The sequence below is a fragment of the Formica exsecta genome, unplaced genomic scaffold (assembly GCF_003651465.1).
Source record: "Formica exsecta isolate Colony F162 unplaced genomic scaffold, ASM365146v1 scaffold893, whole genome shotgun sequence".
Taxonomy (NCBI): domain Eukaryota; kingdom Metazoa; phylum Arthropoda; class Insecta; order Hymenoptera; family Formicidae; genus Formica; species Formica exsecta.
The window spans coordinates 95830-117327 of NW_021853662.1; the positions used below are offsets into that span (position 1 = coordinate 95830).

The window sequence follows — 21498 nt, forward strand, 5'->3', positions numbered from 1 at the left end:
TTTTATAAATTTGAATAAAAAATATGAATGGAATAAATTGGAAATAAATTAGTGTCCAATTACGCCATAAACATGTCAAATTGATTTCTCGTTGATAGGGATGCTAGATTGATAGCGGTATCCAATCGAGATTTCGCGATAGGACGGCATAAAGTAACAGGTTACTATTGCGCCTCGTTATCGATAGCGTTATCACATGCAGCGCATCGCCATTCCCTATCGTTATCCCTGAAAGTACATACGTACATGGCACCGACATCGCTGACCTACCATCAGATTACCGAAATCTGTTTGTGAGTTAACGCATCCGCGAATCAACCAATACTTTTATTAATTCCGCAATTTGCCCTCGGACAATTTACCATTTTCAATTTAAAATAATGAAATTAAATTTAGTTATAATGTATCAATTATTTTTAGAAAAATTTAAAATAATAATAGCGTGCGATATAAGTGCCATTAACTTTCTAGAAAGAAAATTAAATTCTTCTCGATCCGGAAAAAAATTACTATTCTTTTTCTTTTGTTGTCGCGAGAGCGTTCGTTTTTTTAATATCTAATATAATGGTCAATATTGATCGGCTAAATACGATACGCAATATCGATATTGTTCGGTCTCGTGCAATTTTTTTTATGGTCCCATATTTTTTTTTTTCTCTAATCAATTTTGCAATTATGTTTACGTGTTTTTACGCCAATTATATTATATTCTATCATGATTTTTTCTACCAATAATATATCTTTATTGAGCTGTTTTCACCCAATTATTCGGACAATCGCCGTTTTTAAAAAATATTCCTTCGTCTGGTGAAAGCTTTGCTATTGTTTCATTATTAGATTTCTGGTTGACTAAGCTTTTACGCGCGCTATGGAAGCTTCATTTATAATTTAAATTAATATAATTAATATTTATACGCGCGCGCGTTAATGACATAATAAAAATAAGTATAGCAATAATATATTATTGTCTTTTTAAATTATGAATAATCTTTATTAATTAATGCTAAGAACGCAAAGGATTAATATCTATGTGTGTAACGTTTACAAATCGATGTATATGTGTCAATGTATACTAATTACTCACACGCAGCAAGAACGGAGAGAAGGGTGGAAGCTCGCTTTAGTTTAGACACGGCGCTGTCACGTATTCAATTCGGTATCTCTAATATTCCAATCCCGGCTTTGCGAACAAGGTCTCCCCTTTCTTTGAATTATATGTATGTAGAATGTCTTATATATTTCTTGAGCGCGAATATTATAGAGAAGAAATTGAGGAAATTGGTAATCGTCTTGTAGATAACGGTCTTATTCATCAAATAAATTAGTAGGTTAAAAGGTTCGTGATATTTGGAAGGCGCGATGTAAGCGTGATCGAAGGTCGAAGTAATTTAAAGTGTGTTTAGACGCCGAGGCACTGATTGATCGTTTCGTGGCGAACTCTCGGAACATTTATGGCCTTTCTTTGCCGCTTTCACATCTTTTCGCGTGTTTTCCCCGAAAATTAGAGTTTACGTGACTGTAAAGTCAATTATTGCCGTGTTATTTCTAGGTATACAATAGTACCTATGGTCGAGAATCTTTTTCATGATCTTATTACTCGTAATAACAAATGTACTTTTTACTCTTTTAATTGTAAACGATCTCTTTGATTAAAAAAGATATGATAAATTTAATTTTATGATTGCAGTTTGTGCTATTTTTGAAATTTTAAATTTTAATTAAAAATGTAATATTCTGCAAAATAATATTTCAATATCATTATATATATATATACATATATAAATAGTATTACGGGAAAGTTATTTTTGCTACATAAGCACGGAATATTGTCGAGGAACGTGGCTTTTCATCCGTGGGCGTTGGAGGTAAAAATCGATCGTATTTTACACTTATGTCAATTTGCCTTCGTGCTTGTCATCGGTGTTATTTCACAACAAAGGACGCGTCACACGAGATATACTACCACTATATCGACCGTTCGTTCTCACACGCTACCTTCGTCATTCTCTTTCTTTTCGCCATGTATATGTGTATCGATGTGACAGTTATGCTCGTGTCAGATCGTAATTTCTACCCGGAGAGTGGGAGGCTCTTACTACGATCTATAATCATTATCATTAATTAAATTTAAAATAACAACTTTCGCGAGCTTATATGTAATGCAGAAGAAACGGTATAATCAAGATTATTGCCTTAAACTATCGAGGATCTTGCGTGTTCAAGCACCATGTAAAATTTTATTTGATAGGAATTACAAACGGAAGATTGAAATTTGAATCGTTTTCCATGCTTTTGATCTCGCTATTCGGTCGAATTATACGATTAAATTGTCAACATTCGCTATTTTAGATTGTATCATTTTGATCCCCCGTATAATAAATTCATTTATAAAATTGTTATAATATATTCATACTTGATACGAGAGCTCTCTCTCTGTGGATTGAAATTATTATTGAAGAAACAAATACTACCACTCGTCAACAACAGCGCTATGCGGTTATAATCTATATCTATCGATATCCATCAATTGTCCCATTATCTAGTCCAGTTTCGCACGATGCGATATTCATGCATGGGTGGATTACGCGCCTGCCGATATTATATTCGAGTATCGCTCGATTTATGCGGCATCATCGTTGTATTTAGGTTAAATAGGCTACAACAAGTGAGGAGTGAGGGAAGAAGCTTACAACGTTGAAGCTTTTCAACGATTTTTGCACGAGATTATACCCATCGCGTCGCGCGCGCGAACCAAATCGCTTTTCGTTGGAAAGTCAGTCAGCTGTGTCGTTTTAATGCATTGTTTGTTACCTGTCTGATAAACAATGCGCGGGATATCCGGCGCAGGGCCGATGATATTTTCTTTTTGTCGCGCATCCCGTTTGCATCATACGCGCATCATGGTAACCGCATCGTTAAATGCGTGGTGCGGTATGCAAATTCGCGAAGCAAAACCGGGCGCAATTAGTACTTACTCTCTGTCTCCCTTTCTCTATCTCTTTCCTTTTCGTCTTCGTCTACATGTGGTGACATTTGGTAGTATTTACCTAGTGCTAAATACTGCCCGAAGATATATAATGTAGAATTGTAATACGGGATAACGCAAGATGTAAACCTCTTTAGTACAAACTGAGAATTTGTTTTCGGAAGAATAGAATAAAACGCAGAATAAATTTTAAAATATTTCTGGGATATTCTGGGAATTCTGGAAGCTTTCGGGAATACGTAAAATTTATGGAGCAATAGATACTGCTTTGAAAAATATATACAAATTTTTATTAAGAATATAATATTGCAATAAATTTACACAAACAAAATAGAGAGAAAAAGAGAGGTGATACAAATATATTGTCGATTCGAAAGTGCTGCGCGAGAGAGACCATTAAAAAATTACATCTTTCCGCGATGTTTTAATGATGACGAGATGTTTTTAATTTCTCGGTACTACACGCAACGGTAACTACCATTTAAGTGGATTTGCTCGCATAATGAGATATTTTTCATCGTGGGAGACGTTTTCACAAAGTTTGATAACACCGTCTTACCCCGGCGCGGTACACAGACGGATCTTATCCGTCTTATTTAACTGATGACGAACTAGTACGCGCCACTCTGTTTTCTCAGTAATGAGACGCTAAAGGAATGCACTTTAAAACAGTTTACGCGAACGAACATCGGTATGGAACTTTGGTAAACGATTTAAAAGTCCTCCGACTAATAATCGCGGTATTTGCGATTATACTAAAAATTACGTGAAATGTTATTTCGAAATAGTTGTTTTAAATTGAAAGTTAAGAGATGAGAGAGAAAGAGAGAAACATTTTTTTTATTTTATACCGTATTGTTTATGACATATATATATATATGTTTATGTATGCGTTATCTCTTATTATATATAATCTATTGCGCGTTTATCTCTGATTATAAGTATTACATATTTGTTTGTTTTGAATTTAATTAAATTCTATACTAAATATATCTTTGTAATTACGTCGTGCCCTTCGGATTTTGACAAAACATAATCTTGTTGAAATTTCGTAGAGAATATTGTCTTATACTATAGCAACATAATAAGTCTCCGGCATATATTACACATACGATGCGCATATCAGATACATGATACAATCTTGATGTTCGCTACTCTGCTTATATGCGTGCCGTTAATATTGAAAATTGCTTACACGCTCATACGCATTTACTCCTTTGAAGCGACGCAAATGTTAATGGCGTTTGGGAAACACCGTATCGTTGCCACGCTATGTTATTCCCGACTGGATACAAATCGTACTGGAGATTCGCTCCCGTGAGTGTTGTTGAAGATACATTTTAAAGTACATATCTACATACAATGTATTCAGTAATGAAGCATTTGAATGCAGATAATGATACTCGTGGTATGTTACGTATAAACCTCACTAATAAACGTAACATACGCAGAGATAAACCCGTATACTTGGTAAATAAATTTGTCTCGATTATCTTTCGAAAATATATATACATAAATGTGATTTCAAATTTTTATCACTTCTCTTTTATGCCATTTTACACCCGGAAAATTTTTTCGATTATGTATATGTAATATTTAAATAATATATTTTTATTTAAGAATATTTCACACACATTATATTTAGTAAAATTCTTTTACACTTTCAATTTTACACACATTTATAGGATAATAAAATTTCGAAGGTACATTATAATATAATTTGAATGAATTTTTCAAATCAATGTTGCTTGTATATATAAGGGCCTTTCTCTCTTTCTTTTTGTTCTATGGTTTTTATCTACATACAGTAATCCCGATACTTACCACTATCAGTCCCAAAGTCACTATCGTGTCGTCCCTTTCCAAGTATTTGCCGTTCAGCAGTACGGCTGATAAATCGCGGGATAAATCGAGGTAAAAGCCGATACTAACGACCACCGTCCGTCAGACTTTCTTCTCATTATCTCGTCCATCGATTATCAAGCTTCGGATCGGATATATAAATGCCACCTATTCTATCTCTATCTCTCTCTCCCTCTCTCTTTGTCGCGCTGCCGAGGAGTAGTACGAGCTATAATATTGACTTTACGGTTTAACCTGATTTCGGGTAAGCTGCGGACTCGCGATTACTAACTTTGGTAGCCCGACGGCCAATTTATATGGCGGTTCTTGTTAGGCGCGTATGTAGCGCGTGAGAAATTAATTTGACGATGAACGACAGTTAATATTATGGTGGCTACGCGATAAATTTCTGGGGTGGCCCGTCATTGCAACGCGTTATTGAATACAGACATATTACAATGTGTTACATTCGTGGCTGCGGACATTGCCGGGTGTGTTTTCACTCCGCTTTTAGTTGCGCAATTAGTGTCGTGTTTCGCAAAAATTTGAGTGTATTTTACGCGCGAGAGTTTATGTGCGTGCATGTGTGGAGAATGGCGTTTTAGCGCTTGGATAATATCGCGTTCGCCCACGGCGAGTTTATACGAGTATTATCGTTTTAACTATTATGAAAATCCATTTTCACGGACGGACGAAATTTGCACTTAAGTAAAATAGTGTTATGTTTTTAAAAAAATCGAAAGTTGCCATAGCTAATTTCTTTGCCGTCCGCAAAGATGTTTTATTCGCATCAAGCAAGAAAAATCGAACTTAATAAACGTTTCATTAAATACCTATGAAGATTGTATCGCGTATAAACTGATTGACTGTATCTCGATTTAACAATATACTTTTATAATAGCGAATTATAGTATGGTTATGAGCAGTAAAAAATGATCAGCGCAATACTACCTCTCGTCTTATCTTACTTTTTACTTTATATAATGCAATTGTAATACCGATCGTTACGGTCTGTATATAACGGTCATGCGTATATTTTCAATGGCGAACTATATGTTTCTTTGACAAGCGAAATATGAAATATGAAAGTCGATATGTAGCGTATTATAGAGAAAAATCTGCTTCTCTCTCTCTCTCTCTCTCTCACACACACACACACACACACACACACACATACACGCACACAGCTAGTCATTATAAAATGAATTCTTTTTATATTACGCCGCACGATAAAGTCTCATATTTCATGCACGAGAAAGACTGTGCATCAATTTGTTTTCCTCTATGTATGCTAGCTATCGTCGTTTCACGTCGCTAATATACTCGTTACCCGAAACGAGATCAGTTTTTAATTCATGCTCTTTCGTCGTTTATCTATAAAAATGATGCTAAAGTCTATCAACTGTACTATGTGTTACCTTTAATTACCGTAAACTCCATAATTTAAATAAAACCTCTTGTTTTTGGGGAGAATACGGGTCGGATTTAAAATTCTGGTGCATTTCAAAATGAAACGTTATTTTTAACATTATTTTATTATGAGACTATACAACACACGCAAGACAGACAGATAAAACAAATTATAATTCCATAAATACATAATTGCGAAAAAAATGGTTTTAAAATAAACGATTAAAATAAAGCAGATTAAACGCGATTATTCTTTTCACGAATAACTTCTAACATCTAACAATATATTTAAGTATAGAAAATAAAATTGTGTCTTAAACGCAGAGATAAGTTTAATATAAATTCAAGAATTAATATATTAAAAAAATAGAATCAACAATTTCGAGCTCGAGATCTCGAATCGTTTCGTGATCTGATCGGGTCACGTTCCGTAGTGTATCACAATTTCAAGTTCACGTCGTGATCTGTGTGCGCGATAGCCGATGATTCGAAATAAAATTATAGTTCCAAACTCGTTTGCCATCCAATTAATTTCTTTGGGGACATCTTTCACTCTTCCATCTAACTTTTGCCACGTCGTTGGCCGTGCCCCGCACGACATTTTCGGCAATTGTTCACGAAGACGTGAAGAATATCGGCGCTGATTTTCACACGGCGGGAGAGAAAAAACGTAAGATTAATGCACATCGAGAGTCCTCTCGGAGAAAATTTTATCTGCGATGCAAATTTTTTTTTCCTCGAAGCAATAAATTTTGAGACAGATGCGAGACCTTGGGTTGAAGAGACAAAAATGTATTAGGGAAAAAATGTAATGCTAGAGTATTCGAGTTGTGTCAAATGAACGCGACAACTTTGAAATTCATGATCTATAACTGGATCTTATGCATTTTCCCAGCATTGTAAGTTATGCGCTACTCTCGGACTTTTTTTCTGTGCATTTGTGAATGTATTATTATAGTGTATCACTGTAGCAGCTGAGAAATTCTCGTATCTTCCACTACTTTACGATATGAAGTATCTCTATTTCTCTTTATGAATGTAGTGTATTTCGCAACTGTCATCACTACTCTTTTCATTCTTTCGGGCTTTTCGATCGATATAGAGTCGCGATTCCTCTCCGACTAAAATGCACTTTGAGCTTTTGCGTAAGTTTTTCATCTTCAAGGTTAAAGAATATCTCTAGAAATATTAAATTAAAATCTACATACAATATTACTACGTATTAGAATTATTCAAAAAGTCGAGGTTTATATTGAGTACATCAAGAAAAAAGAGAAAAAGCTAGAACAAGCCAGATGCCTTTTTTTGATTTAATAATTTATATAGTTTTGTAACGGCGTAATATCGTTTTTATAACACTTTATAAATTTTTCTTTTTTTTTATTATAATAATAATATTCTATTCTCCTGTAAGATAAATTAGAAAAGAAACAAAAATTAAATATTATGAAAAAATAATTATTAGAAATACGTTTTATTGTAAAATATTAATCAATTTAACAATATATATTTGGGCGATAGCATCGCGTTAATATTATCGCGAATATCGCGGTAATTCGATGCGATGGAGGGGAATTGATTTCGCTTTCGCAGATCGGCCGATGTACGTTCCGATCCCATTAATGAGCCGCATCGGGTGCGTTCGAGTGCTTCTTAACGATGAGGAGGATCGTGCACCGGCATGCAGAAATATCGGGACACACGATCGCGGTAGGATCGTGCTCTCGTTTGGGAAAGGCGGCGGTAGCGGCGGCGGCGACGACGACGACGGTAGCGTAAATCGGCCCTTTCACGCCCTTTCACGGACAAGACGCTTTCCAAACTAACGTGAAAGTGCATTAAGCGACGAGCATTAGGCGTATTAATAATTTCGGGATTCGGAAACTCTCGGGAAAAGCCGTCGAAGTGCCGTCGATGCATCTACGCGACGTCAAGCATTAAAGCAAGGGGATCCGTGCCGTTGCACGTGTGTGTACACAGGATATCTCGGGAGAATATGACGTACTTTCCTAGAGAGATGTTACAGATCGATGTAAAAAGAATTAAAACGTTTATATATTATAATTTTAACATTGTGCACGCAGATAGCCAAACTTCCTGTTTTAATCAATTTTGGAAATGCAAATTTTTTAAAATAAAATAAATAAAAAAAATTTATTATCACATACTTATTGCAATGGTATCGACATTTTTTTACGTATTTGCAATAAAAAATGTTATATATAAAATCACAATATCTGTTTTGAACGTTTAGTAAACTATAGTAAAAGAAAAAAATAAACTTTAGTGAACAAAATAGTCAATTTTTTTTTTTCAGTAAATCAGTCATTTCAAATTTTTTAAGTAAGACAATTTTTTGGCATAGATCTATTCTAATCATTCTGCATATAAAAGTTTTAAGATAGAATCATCAAAAAATGAATAGTTTACGAGATATTTTTTATAATTTGTTTTGACATACATATTTTGTGACATAAAATATAAAATATCTTGTAAAATGGTTACACTTTTTGACATTTTTTGCTGCGGTTTATTGCTCATTCGAAACAGATACAATTTTAAATATATATTTTTTATCAGTTTACCGCAAATGCGTAAAATAACATTACGAGAAAAAATAGCCCGTGTACGTTGTAGAAATATTCAGGGGGAAAAAAAAAAAAAAAAAAAATGTCGGGAAAAGAGGCGATAAAAAATCAGAATATAGTTTCTACAAAATTAATTTTTCACGTTAACCCCATTTCTTCCTCTCGAAGTAAATATCAATCTTAATTCTTCCGACGCGGAAGCCAACGCGAAATGAATTTATGGCAGGGTGAAAACGCGTGACCGTCTCTTGCGACATTCTTCATATCGATTCAAAGCTACTTCGGTGAAGCGCTACTTACCGTGGTAGACGCGCTGGAACTTCTGTGTTGTTTCACCGGCGGACTACCTTGACTCGTCTGCATGTCGGAAGAATTTAATTGACGGTTCACTGCGGGCGCGGCCGGATGCTGCGAGGCCGGCGGCTCCATGTCGAGATGGCAGTGCACCTCCAGGTGAAGTTGTGCCCTTATCTCCTCCAAAACAATTTTGCGCGCAGCGCAGAATATTTTATAGTACACCTGCGACACACAATTAATGATCCTTTAATCCGCGTGCCGCGCGCTCGATATATATATATATATATATCCTCTCGTCTCGATAAGAAATTATCTCGTTGTAGAGTATCGATAACGGACAGAGGGAGGAAGAGAGTTCGATCGGTTGTTAGAGGAGTTGCTACAGTGAATGCGGCAAGCTCCTTCCAAGAAGGTCGACGAGCTGCGTAGTTCGGTGTGGCAATTAACGTCAGTAACAATCTCTCAGGTATCGTTAACGACAAGCCGGTTACGACTCGGCGCGAGATACAGTCGCAAGACGGGTCCATTTAGTCTTACTTAGTTGGAGTCTTAAATTCAATTAGCCTCCATATCCAAGGGACGGTGTCGCTTAATTTACCGCGCGATGACATCGGGCCGGCTTGTCGCAAGGAATACTACTTGCAACGGAACACTCGCAACAGCAAACACGACCGATATTACGACGATATGAACGCGTCGACGCGAGTATCGCGAGTGATGCTGGGATACATATTCCGCAGAGATCGCGTTACACGCGAGATTGCATTATACGATTGCGCGAACGGTTTATGAATATATTTTAATTCGCACGAGCGAATGTAAAACGATCGTGGGGGAAGTGTATAGGTACACAAATTTTACCGTGTATCGCGCGTGCGACGGAATTTCCACGAACGCTATATTTTATGCATGCAATTTTTCCTTCGTGGTGAATAAAAGAGCCGGCGCACGTATAACGAGTAATGCAAATAACGGACAACACGACGATGCGCTCCGATAAATTACCGTAGCCGGGAATTGTCACGAAACACGACGAAACAATTTTACGCCACGATGACGGCGTAATAACGGGTATCGCAAGATTTTAAAATAATTAAATAATAGAGTATATATACACGTATACTCTTTCTTCTCGTTATTACGGTAATAAATATTAAACGACTATATTAATGCTATCGTATCCGTATGAGAACGAACAAACGTAGAAACATGTGGCACGCGATGTTATGCTAATCCATCGATCTTATTCGATATGAATTTATTCAAATGCCGGATTGAAGTTTGTCTGTGGATTCCCGCGTATTATGGGCGGTAAGAAAATTTCTAGCTACCTCGCGTTTCCAGGAAAAGTGTTGAATATTAAACATCTCACGATCCATCACGATAAATATTAAAACGCGCAAGAGATGATGCGCGCACGACAAGATATACGCACAATGGTTACATAAATTACGCCTTAATAACTTGCAATTATCTTGCACCAATCGCTCGATCGTTAACGTGTTAATGTTGTCCATCAACGCGAAATAATTTTCTCCCGCAAGTGCCATCTAGTTTACATTGTGTAATTTCATCCCGATCTCTCCGCCTAGGGGGATCGAAAGTGACTCTTTCAGTTCGCTAAAATGTTGCACGCGCGATGAATTTATCTTTCCGGATAATCGTAGAATCGATAACACACAACCGCGCGCGCACATACACATATACACACACAACTCGTGACACGTGCTGTATGTGAGAGAGTTATAAAGCAGGAAGGTTCGTATGAATTAATGAAAACCCGCACAACAACTGCGTTCGGTCGCTATCGGCTATGAGTTAATTTACGTTGAGGGTTTTGTCAAGCAAAGTCAATAGCAATCTCCTCATTTTTAACCACACTTGCGCTTTTGTTCATTAGCTTTTTGTTAGATGAAAGTATGATTTTCCGGACGCGCGAATCCTATTATCCGTTGTTGTATAAGATGTCAATAATTACATTCTGAGAATAAAATATGAATTATCGCAGCAAATATATTTTAAGTAATTTCGAATATTATAGTAAAAATATATATATGGAAATATATATTTTAGATTTAATCTAAAAGTATATTTTAGAATATTTATACTTTTTATACTGTATATATACTTTGATACATATAGAAGAGTATTACATAGAAACATTCAGAATTTTTTTTTCCTACGATAATATTGCAGCTTTGTCTTTAATGTAATTTTTAGTTTCCATATGCGTATTTGATCTTGTTACGGTAGATTCGATTGTAAAATTATATCCCCGCTGAGAGAACTCTTCGCGTATGTGGCTTGCAGTGTAAAGTTTGGGATACGATGATTAATCGTATTAACTCTTTACTCTTCCGCCTTAACTCGGGGAGATCGTAATGGCGTTGCAACGCTATGCATACCGGGTATTCTCTCGTGGGAGAATCAGAAAATAGATTTTAAACATTTACAGAGAGAGAGATATATATATTATATAGGTGCACTTTGTTTCAATGCCACACATTCCGCGGGGTAGAAAGCTCGTTTAACATTGTTTTAACTTGTTATTGCCCCCAAATATTTGATAACATAAAATGTTACAGAGTTACAGTTACAGTTACGGTTTTCTACTATTCCAACAGTAATATAACAAATATTACAGACTAATGTGAGTTGTGATTATAACTCATAGTTTAATAAAAAATATATATGAAAAGATTGTATGTTTAACAAAAATTTTATAACACAATTTATTTATATTTTTATCTATTTAATCATTTATTTAGATATATAAGAAAACATTTAAAAAAAGGACATAATTATTAAGAATAATAAAAAAAGTTTATATTTAATCTTTTAAAGTTTAACTATCTAAGATTTTATGGTAAAAATAATATAAAATAATAAATAATCTTGTATAATATATATAATAAAAATGAGAAATAAATACTTGTTAGCTAAATATGCGCATACTGACCTGAATCATGACGAACAGCGGTATGTAGAAGCTACCGAGGGTCGCGTAGATTTGGTAGAAAAAATTCTGGCAGACCGAGCAGTGCGAGGGCCCGGTTTCGGAATAGGTGTGCTCGTTACCCATTATCAGCAGGGGCGGCAAACTGATACAAGCCGCTCCTAACCAAACAAGGCTGACGTAGATGATCATCCGTCGCGTCGTCCTCTTAATCCCGTATTGTAACGGCTTCGTGATGGCCCAGAATCTTGGACATACATAGGAAAAGCGAGAGTGACGGGATGGAGAAATAAAGAGACAGTCGGGAAGGCTCGTTTATACACTAGCTAACTAAATAGGGAAATAAAATCGACAAGATCTGTCGTGTTGTAAGATGCTCGATGGGCGAAATAAAGAGATCGTCGGCGACGAAACCCAATTGTTCTCGCTCCCTTCGTTCGCCTTCGTGTTTATTTCGGCGTATATAAACAACAACTGTCGATGGTGGCGTGTAAGCTTCGTAAAGGATTGGCAAAGGTTCTGTGTTTTGCGCAGCAATTAACCAAACTAGCGAATTCAAACGGCGGAAACGAGATTGGGAAACATCTCGCGGTAGTATTCGCGGAAAACAATGGCGCAATCTAAATCTGACAGAACGGGTTATCCGTTTCGCTCTCTGGTATTCTACAACTATTTCAGTCGCGTCGTGGATAAAACGAGTTTGCAATAAAATATGACGGCGAAGAAATACAAAGAGAAAGAGAGAGAGAGAGAGAGAGAGAAAGGAAGACTGTCAGTTACGTATCTGTGTAAGTAGGGTAATGTACAATGGACCCGGCTCAAACCCGCATATTCGAACGATGACATTTCCGCCGCAGGGGCAAGTAGGACAGAACGAAATAGGCATGAAATCGGGTAAAGGGCCGAATGGATTACTTGATTGGCCTCTGCGATCAATCACCGCAGGTTGCTAATGTGCGAAAACGCTTATTATTTATTCTTTGGATGCCTTCTAAAGCTCAAATAGCGGTAAAATAATTTCGACAAATTCATATTGAATAAAACAGAGTTTAAGATGTCTCTGTAAAAATTATCTGGAAAAAGAAGGAAATATTTTATGATCGAAGATATTATAGGAATATCGAAAAAACGCGCTTACATTAGTTTTGCAGAAATGTGGTTTTATAAAATAGGACAAACGATTCCGCGCGATATCCACAATTAAAAATTTTAATAATGCGCAACGAACACGGCACAGTTCGCTGCGACAGCGTCGCTCAGCGTTGATCGCATTTAACCGCTTTGTCTTGTACCATCAATATTATAACCAACGCGGGGATGGCTAATCACGGTTAATTAACCGGAGCTGTCGACAGCAACCCTCACCGACGAACGCGCCGCATGTCGATTTGCTCACCCGTGATCGTGCGTGTTGTATTACATTATCTTACATTCCGCGATGTGGGAGGGTATCCGGCTAGAGAACGTTAATCAACGAGGCAATTTCGATTTTCGTGAGAAACCGAAACTTGAGCCGTGACTCGCCAAATATCCGGATATCGAAGAGAGAGAGAGACGAGACGTCGGAGTCGGTGGAGGATTAACTTGTTACTCACCGGTCCACGGATATCATGCAGAGATTGAGGATGCTGGCGGTGCAGCTGAGCACGTCGAAGCTGACCCAGAGATCGCACATGAGCGAGCCGAAGGACCAGTTGCCCGATATCTGGTATAGCAACGCCATCGGCATCACCAGAAGCGCCACGCAGAGATCGCTCACCGCCAAACTGACCAGCAGATAGTTGCACGGCTTCCGTAGTTTCCTAACGAGGAATACCGCCACGCACACGAGAATATTGCCTATCACCGTCCCGACGATGATGCTGCCGAGTACCAGAGCGAGGGCGATTGCCTTAACACACCAAACGCATTTCTACAGAATCGCGGCATGTCGTACATGTAAAGCTAAGCAAACCGCATGATTGGTGATGCAAACATACGAGATCCTCTTAGCATGTCGGTGAGATGTTTATTTCACATATCTCTGTGGAATTTCGGTTTGTTTTAAATCAAATAAATCTACATATATATTTAATCTAATAATCTTTTTATTATATAAAATTTCTAATTACATCGCAAAATCAAACTAAAACATTTTAAAATTAAATACGTTATTTTTTATTATATCATGAAATTAAATAAAAACATTCTCTCTAGAATCAAATCAAAACCAAACAATTAAATTTATTTCTCTCGATTGTATACAAAGCTAAAAAATTACAGCCACAAATTATTAACAATTGAACATGTTAATATTCTTAATATTAAAATTCTGTTTCGCGTTCGCGATTCAGTTAATCCTAATCGCGTATTTATTTTGCTTTTTCTATTTATTATTTCTTTAGTATTTCCTTCATTTCCCCATTTCTTTCGTGCAAATAAAAAAAATAAATAATATATGTCTCATATATTTATTTACAAGGATAATAAATAATTTTTATAATAATGTATAAGAATGTCTATTACGGTTATAAGACTTTTATTAAGCATTATATTTCCTCATCTCAAAGTATTTTATAAAATATAGTAAAATTAATATTTGTTATAACAAATGTTAGGAGAACGAAAAAGTTAAAAGCAATAATTAAAATATTAAATATACATAAAGTTTTTACTTTTGAAACCGACACATATATCGCTTGTTAAATAGATAAAACTGAGAAACAGAGACTTTCTCATTCATCTGTAATTGCGGGGGGAGTAAGAGGTAATCAATTTCACAGATAGAGCCGATAAATTCCGCAGTGTTCTGGCGTGCAGCCAATTCCACGTGTTAAATATATCGCATTAATAGAAAGTGATGTATTTCCAAATAAAATTAATGGGCCGCGTGATCTGTGTATGTGTGTGTGTATCTTGTTAACTTATCGCGCGAGAATTCTCGCTTTTGCTTTTCGTTATGGATGTATGTGTATTCTATTAATTCGCATTACGGGAAAATCGAAACAATATTCCATACAAAATGTTTGAACTTTCCAACTATGGCTTTATTACCTTCAGAATTTGCATCAACAATTCGCATTTGCATTCCGTTGGATACTACAATGCAATGCATGCTTTATTATACTGTATATGCAGTTTAATCTGGGCTTCCCGACGCCGGTATTAATACCAATTTTGGAAACATGCAGGAAATGTTGCATCGCGTTTTACAGCGTATTAAATATAGTCATATACATGAAAAAACAGTATATGCAGAAAGAAGATAGATGCGCATTATGCAAATATAGTATTGAGTTTAATGCGTGATATATCAATCTTTCTAATGCCAAAAATGAGATATTCTCCAACGTTTTAACCCCCTTGTCGAGCGCAATCTCGGAGGTAACACTCGCGGAGTACATAAAGGTGCACGAGTGTCGTATTTCGTAAACGCCAGCAAAAGTCAGGTAATAGTATCGGTAAGCCTCAAGTAAGCTTAATCGTTTGTCGTTCGCGCAATCTCCTAATAATCAAGAGTTGGTGGGAACGTTACCGGAGACGACGAGGCGACGAAAATACGGCAATAACTTTGTGTAGCACGTCAAAGCAACATGCATCGTTTCTCCGGATTTGCGCAACAACTGCAGTTGACATAACGGATTATATTGTCATGCATGCAAATTAATGTAAATAAGCTTTGCATGCAGAATATATATATTAATGAATATATTGAAGTGTTTTTATTAATAGATCGCATTATGATAAATTTATTAAATTTATGAAATTAATGTTATGATAGTGAGAGAGAGAGAGAGAGAGGAGAGGTTGATAATTATGTCGCACCAATTTCATGCATCGTGAAGTGAATTTCTCATCGAATTATGAGAAGAATATGTTTAAAAATAGAAAAAACTAATGATACGAGTTATGTGTTACGCAAATATTTTTGCAGTGTTCATTCGAAAACATTTATATGTATATGTTGTAAAAGCGTCCTGGCTATTTACTGAAAAATAGCTTTTTGCATGTTTTTACCGTTTTTGCCGGTTATTTTTCCATAGATTATCGATTAATTCGCAGAGCAGCGCGAAATAACATGAATACAAAAAAAAAAATGAAATATTGCATGTAAATACAAATCTCTAAAGGCAATATTTTTTATCATCAAACGTAATATGATTAAACCGGGAAATATTTGGGATATTTCATATTTTTTACTGAAAACATAGTGTATATTTTGGTTTACCATCTGTTATTATCATATGTAACATTTTCAATCGCGAATTGCTCCTAGACGCGAGAGAGAACTGTTTTCCCTTAAATATTTTCTTAGACTTAAAAAAGCTTTCTCTGTGAACCAACACTAACTAAAGTAAACCGTCACAAAAGTTATATGTTTGTCGAGATAAACAGCTAAAGGGAAGAAGGAACCATTTTAAAGAATTTAAAAAGTAGTTATCTCTTGTAAAAGTATTAACAACATTCTAAATTATTAATATATTTCAAGAAGATCGTGCGAAATACTTTATATCAAATTTATCAATCAACAATAGAGTCTCTTGAAAATTAAATGGAAGCCAATTCTAACTCGTAACGCGCCATTCTTTCAGTTCTCTTGTTTCTGTACACTTTCTTCCGGTCTCGTTCGAAGGAAGGATTTTATTCTAGAATGCAATAATAAATATCTCTCGTCACTCGCTCGCTCTTGCGAGGCGCTGAGAGCACTTATCCCTCTCACAAAAGAAAGCTAATAATTCGTTTGGTAGCTACGGTAGCTTGGCCACGCGTCGCTTACCTGAGTAGTGGTGTAGGGTGAGTTTTTGCCGGGGAAGACCCAAAAAAAGGATCCGTCGCCTCGTGTGGCGTTGTGAGTCGTGAAGTTTAAAGACAGGTTGCCATCCGTGGTGATTACGTCCTGCCCCTCCATACGACGGCCCTAGCCGGAAGTAGTCCGGAGCATCCCAAGAGCCCCCCTCGCCGACGACTACGTCATGCTCCTTCTCTCCTCTCGACCACGGGATGCCGGGCAAGTTCGCGGCGTGCATGAGAATCCTTGCCTCGATTCCGATACGGACTCAGCAGCGGTTCTCCCTTATCCCGCTTAAGGTCCCGACCGACCCTTTCACCCTCTGCAAAATCACGTTCCATCCCGTGACTGACGAGCCTATCCGAGACAGACGGAGCAGGCGATGCGACATGGACAGAGTTGCTACGTGTACAAACTCGGGAATTCCGAGAAACCCTTGGCGTGGAGATGATTATAATCCATTCGCGAGAGAATATCGTTTATTTTTATTTTTAATGTATTTCTTTGCTTTTCATTTCAGTATGTGTAACAATATCTGCTCGTCGCTATTTTATTTTAATCGACATATTTTATTTTTAGAAAGCGGAAGTTTTTAGAATTTATGTAGAATTATAAATGGTTTAAAATCTGATGAAAAATTATATGGAAGTCTCGTGAAAACTTGGCGTCTAATTTGTTCTCAAGAAATTTCTTTAGTTTAATGATTAAAACTATTTCTCTTCAAACTATATCAAGAACTGTAAAATTATTAAAAATAAAGCTCTCGATCATTTATTTTCAGAAAATGATACGCCAATTTTGCGCTCATCTATTCTTGTTATCGTATTTATATAAAAATAACACACTAGATGGGATGATTATATAAATTTTCCATCTCAGTTCTCTATTATAGATTATGCGCTGTTTGTGGGTTTTTCGGATTCGTAGCAACCCTGTCAGAGCGGTAAACACCATAAAAGACAAAAGGCATTTTCCTTACGTAAGAAATAAGGATATTGGCCGGTGGCGGATAATGGCGCCCCTGTGAATTTTCCTCATTTTTTCGCTGTCCTTTCGGTGGACCATGGCCGCCGATTCAGGAATCCTCGGAAGGACGGTAGAGGGTAATGGTACGAACGGTGAAAATTCAAAAGCGTGCGACCGTATTCGCGCAGGACGCCATTATCGCACTCTACGGAATAGGAAGCTATAGTACAAGTCCCCGCTGTAATCTTGCAGCGACGAGCGGTGGCGACGGCGGCGTAAATTGCTGACTTAAAACGATTTTACAATGAAATTCCGCAGCTTCCCTTCGTTTCGCCGCGCTGAGATGAGAGAGAACGCGCGCATTATCGTTACGACGGTGCTTCCCGATGGGAAACGAGAGAGTGTCGCGGGCGAGTGTCTCGTCGTCCACAAGTATTGATTGGAATTGAGTATTTAATGGCGAGGGAGTGTTTCGAAAGTTCTAGGAGAGACCAGACACTGCATTCCGGCTCGAAATTTTGTATATGTTGCCGTCGACGAAATAGTTACGGGAGATTCGCGGCGGTCATTAGTGACCTTTTCGTCGACGAGCTAATTATTTCGCCGACTGGTTTATTGGATTCTGACGCCTAGTTATAGCGCGGAATTATTATATCGTGGAAAATTATCACTATCGTTTTACGTTGGACTTGAGAATCCCACTTGACGCTAACGACTCGGTTATTTGATTAGTTGGCATTTTACGCGCGAAATTTACGACTCTTGAACGTCATAACACGCGACATATATATATATATCTTCGGAGAAGAGCACAAAGTTTTTATTAAGCATCTACAAAAGATAGATATTCGCAAACACGAGATTTTACTCCATTTTTCAAAAGACCGAGCACGCGAATCGTATCGAATTATTCGATTATACGGTCAATTAAATATTTTATTTAAATCGATAAAGTTAAAATTAGATAATCAAGATAGAATCGAGCGCGAATTATAAGCCATAATTATAACGCTTGATGTTAAAAGGATGAAGAAAAATATAGAGCGCGCATTGTGCGGTTAATCGCTTCGGAGATTGCATGGTGAAAAATATTTTGAGATATCAAATCAAAGTGCACGCAAAGCGTACATTAGGCGGCACTTTATGAAGTAGAAGAAACTTCTATTACGTTGACGTGCTAAGCAGTCACGTGCTCCAGTTATACATATATAACACGCCGAGATCTATGAAAACATAATTCCTTAAATTGCTCCGGCAAATCAGATTGCATCTTGGAATACGAGATTTAAACGCATATCGTGTATATGTTTCGCAAGAAGAAATCGGGTTACAACTTATTAAACTTTATAGCGTCCTTTATACCGCTCCTTTATTTCAAAGTAATGTTGTGACTACGTTGCATAACACACGGTCCGATAATAATTGAGAATAGTTAGGACGGAAGTTAGTTAGTAGCGGTAATTAGTCGGGTGACTTTATAGTTGACCTTAGAGCGACAATAGACTTAAGATGAACTGCACGTGGATAACGATAAAGTTTTGTAATTAGCAGAGCATTACATCACGAACTTGTGTCTGACTGACTAAAATGTCTGATTGGATTTGCAATGAATGCGGCAAAGTTCTTTTCTAAAACGCGGAATAGACATGCCCTCACGGAAAAAAAAATTTTCGCTATCATAGCTAATCATGGTTTGCAAAATAAATTTCTAAACTGCAGCAAAACGGTTTGGCAAAGTTCTTTTCTAAAACGCGGACTAGACATGCCCTTAAAAGAGACATTAATCATTAAGTTTTTTTTTTAAATATCTTCTAAACCATACCCGTAAGTCAAAAAATATCCTTGAAATAATTTTCCGAATATCCTTAAATCCTTTCTTTCGATGGTCGAGAAAAACCATTGCCGTTCGTTTATCGGAAAAGTGCCGACGATCTCTTTCTTATATCCGAAGTAATGAGGTCGAACGAGAGATCGCGTCACATAATTTTGCAGAGATGAAAATTAAATCCGAACCGATAGTCGACCCATTGGCTATTTCAATCTCTTGAGGATTGAAGAGCCGTGCTTTTATTCTATCTGAAATCGAATAGAGAGTGAACACTGTATAATAGTAATAATTACAATTCGTATGAATTCATCAAGATTCGTAGAATATTCTTCCGGCTTGTATCCGACTTAGAAATATAATGGCATACGAATGGAGGAATACGGAGTGGAATTATATTACGTAATCGGATTAACGGAAACAATAGCCGAACAAGTAACCGTTCATTCTGTTAGAGCTAAATCACGATAACCGTTCTCTCGTATTGTACATAGAATACCCGCAATAAAAATATAAGCTATAGTAGTGCAGTTTTATAGCATTATTAAAAAGTATCAGAGCAAAAATATTAGCAAGGTAATATGTCATAAATAAAATATTTAAATTGATATTTTTTCGATAAAATAAAAATGGCTCGCTATATAATAAGATTTGTGGAATAAACGTCAAATAAATAAGAATAGATAAGGAGCAAATGAATAAAACAACTCGCGGAGTAATCTCCTATCTGCGTATCAAACTCGAATCTCTGTTTAATTCGCCTGCTAAAAGAAACAAATCAGAACGCGCTCGCCTGGCGACTTGTGTGTAAGAAAAGGGAAGAGGAAATTAAAGTGAATTGAATTTCACGCAAACTTTTTTCCGTCACTTTGCGAATCGCAATGTTCCGTTCAGTAATAGTAGTAGTAGTAGCAGTAGCAGTGGCATGAAATTACAAGAGTTGTCTAATATAAATGAAAATTATATGAAAAATTCCTGATATATATCCTTGGCGATTCGATACACGTTCTGAACATATTCTCGTAACACACAGCGCCGGGTTTTAATTTATTTGATATGTTTTTGCCGCGTAGAGTTTCCATCGTTCGCGACTACCATGAGTGATCGTCGCCCGTGTGTTTGCTCGTTTTTCTACACTGTGTGTTTTCTGAACTGTTCCGCGCTTGTCTCAATGTTTCGGTATAAATTGTTCGCGCATTTCGCTTTGCCACTGCCGCGCAGAATGCACTCTCGTAATCGTCGACGAACATTCCCTATGTAATCGGTGAAATCTAGTTACCACACGCAGTTTTTAGCTACGGCAGCTAATTTTTTTTTTCCGTGCTTAAAAGAGACATTAATCATTAAGTTTTTTCTTTAAATATCTTCTAAATCATACCCGTAAGTCAAAAAATATCCTTGAAATAATTTTCCGAATATCCTTAAATCCTTTCTTTCGATAGTCGAGAAAAACCATTGCCGTTCGTTTATCGGAAAAGTGCCGACGATCTCTTTCTTATATCCGAAGTAATGAGGTCGAACGAGAGATCGCGTCACATAATTTTGCAGAGATGAAAATTAAATCCGAACCGATAGTCGACCCATTGGCTATTTCAATCTCTTGAGGATTGAAGAGCCGTGCTTTTATTCTATCTGAAATCGAATAGAGAGTGAACACTGTATAATAGTAATAATTACAATTCGTATGAATTCATCAAGATTCGTAGAATATTCTTCCGGTTTGTATCCGACTTAGAAATATAATGGCGTACGAATGGAGGAATACGGAGTGGAATTATATTACGTAATCGGATTAACGGAAACAATAGCCGAACAAGTAACCGTTCATTCTGTTAGAGCTAAATCACGATAACCGTTCTC

General features: G+C 36.7%; 1 protein-coding gene across 1 annotated transcript in view; it reads right to left on the minus strand.

The window, feature by feature from the left end:
• The window catches only part of LOC115244945 (5-hydroxytryptamine receptor 1), a 98385-nt gene that overhangs the window by 35731 nt on the left and 41156 nt on the right, over window positions 1-21498 (minus strand). Inside the window, exons 2-5 of the mRNA XM_029822970.1 lie at window positions 16836-17169; window positions 13675-13970; window positions 12083-12326; window positions 9127-9345 (exon numbers count right to left, since the gene is read on the minus strand). Coding sequence (XP_029678830.1) covers window positions 9127-9345; window positions 12083-12326; window positions 13675-13970; window positions 16836-16967 — 891 coding nt within the window. The 5' untranslated portion in view covers window positions 16968-17169. The remainder of the gene's footprint in view (window positions 1-9126; window positions 9346-12082; window positions 12327-13674; window positions 13971-16835; window positions 17170-21498) is intronic.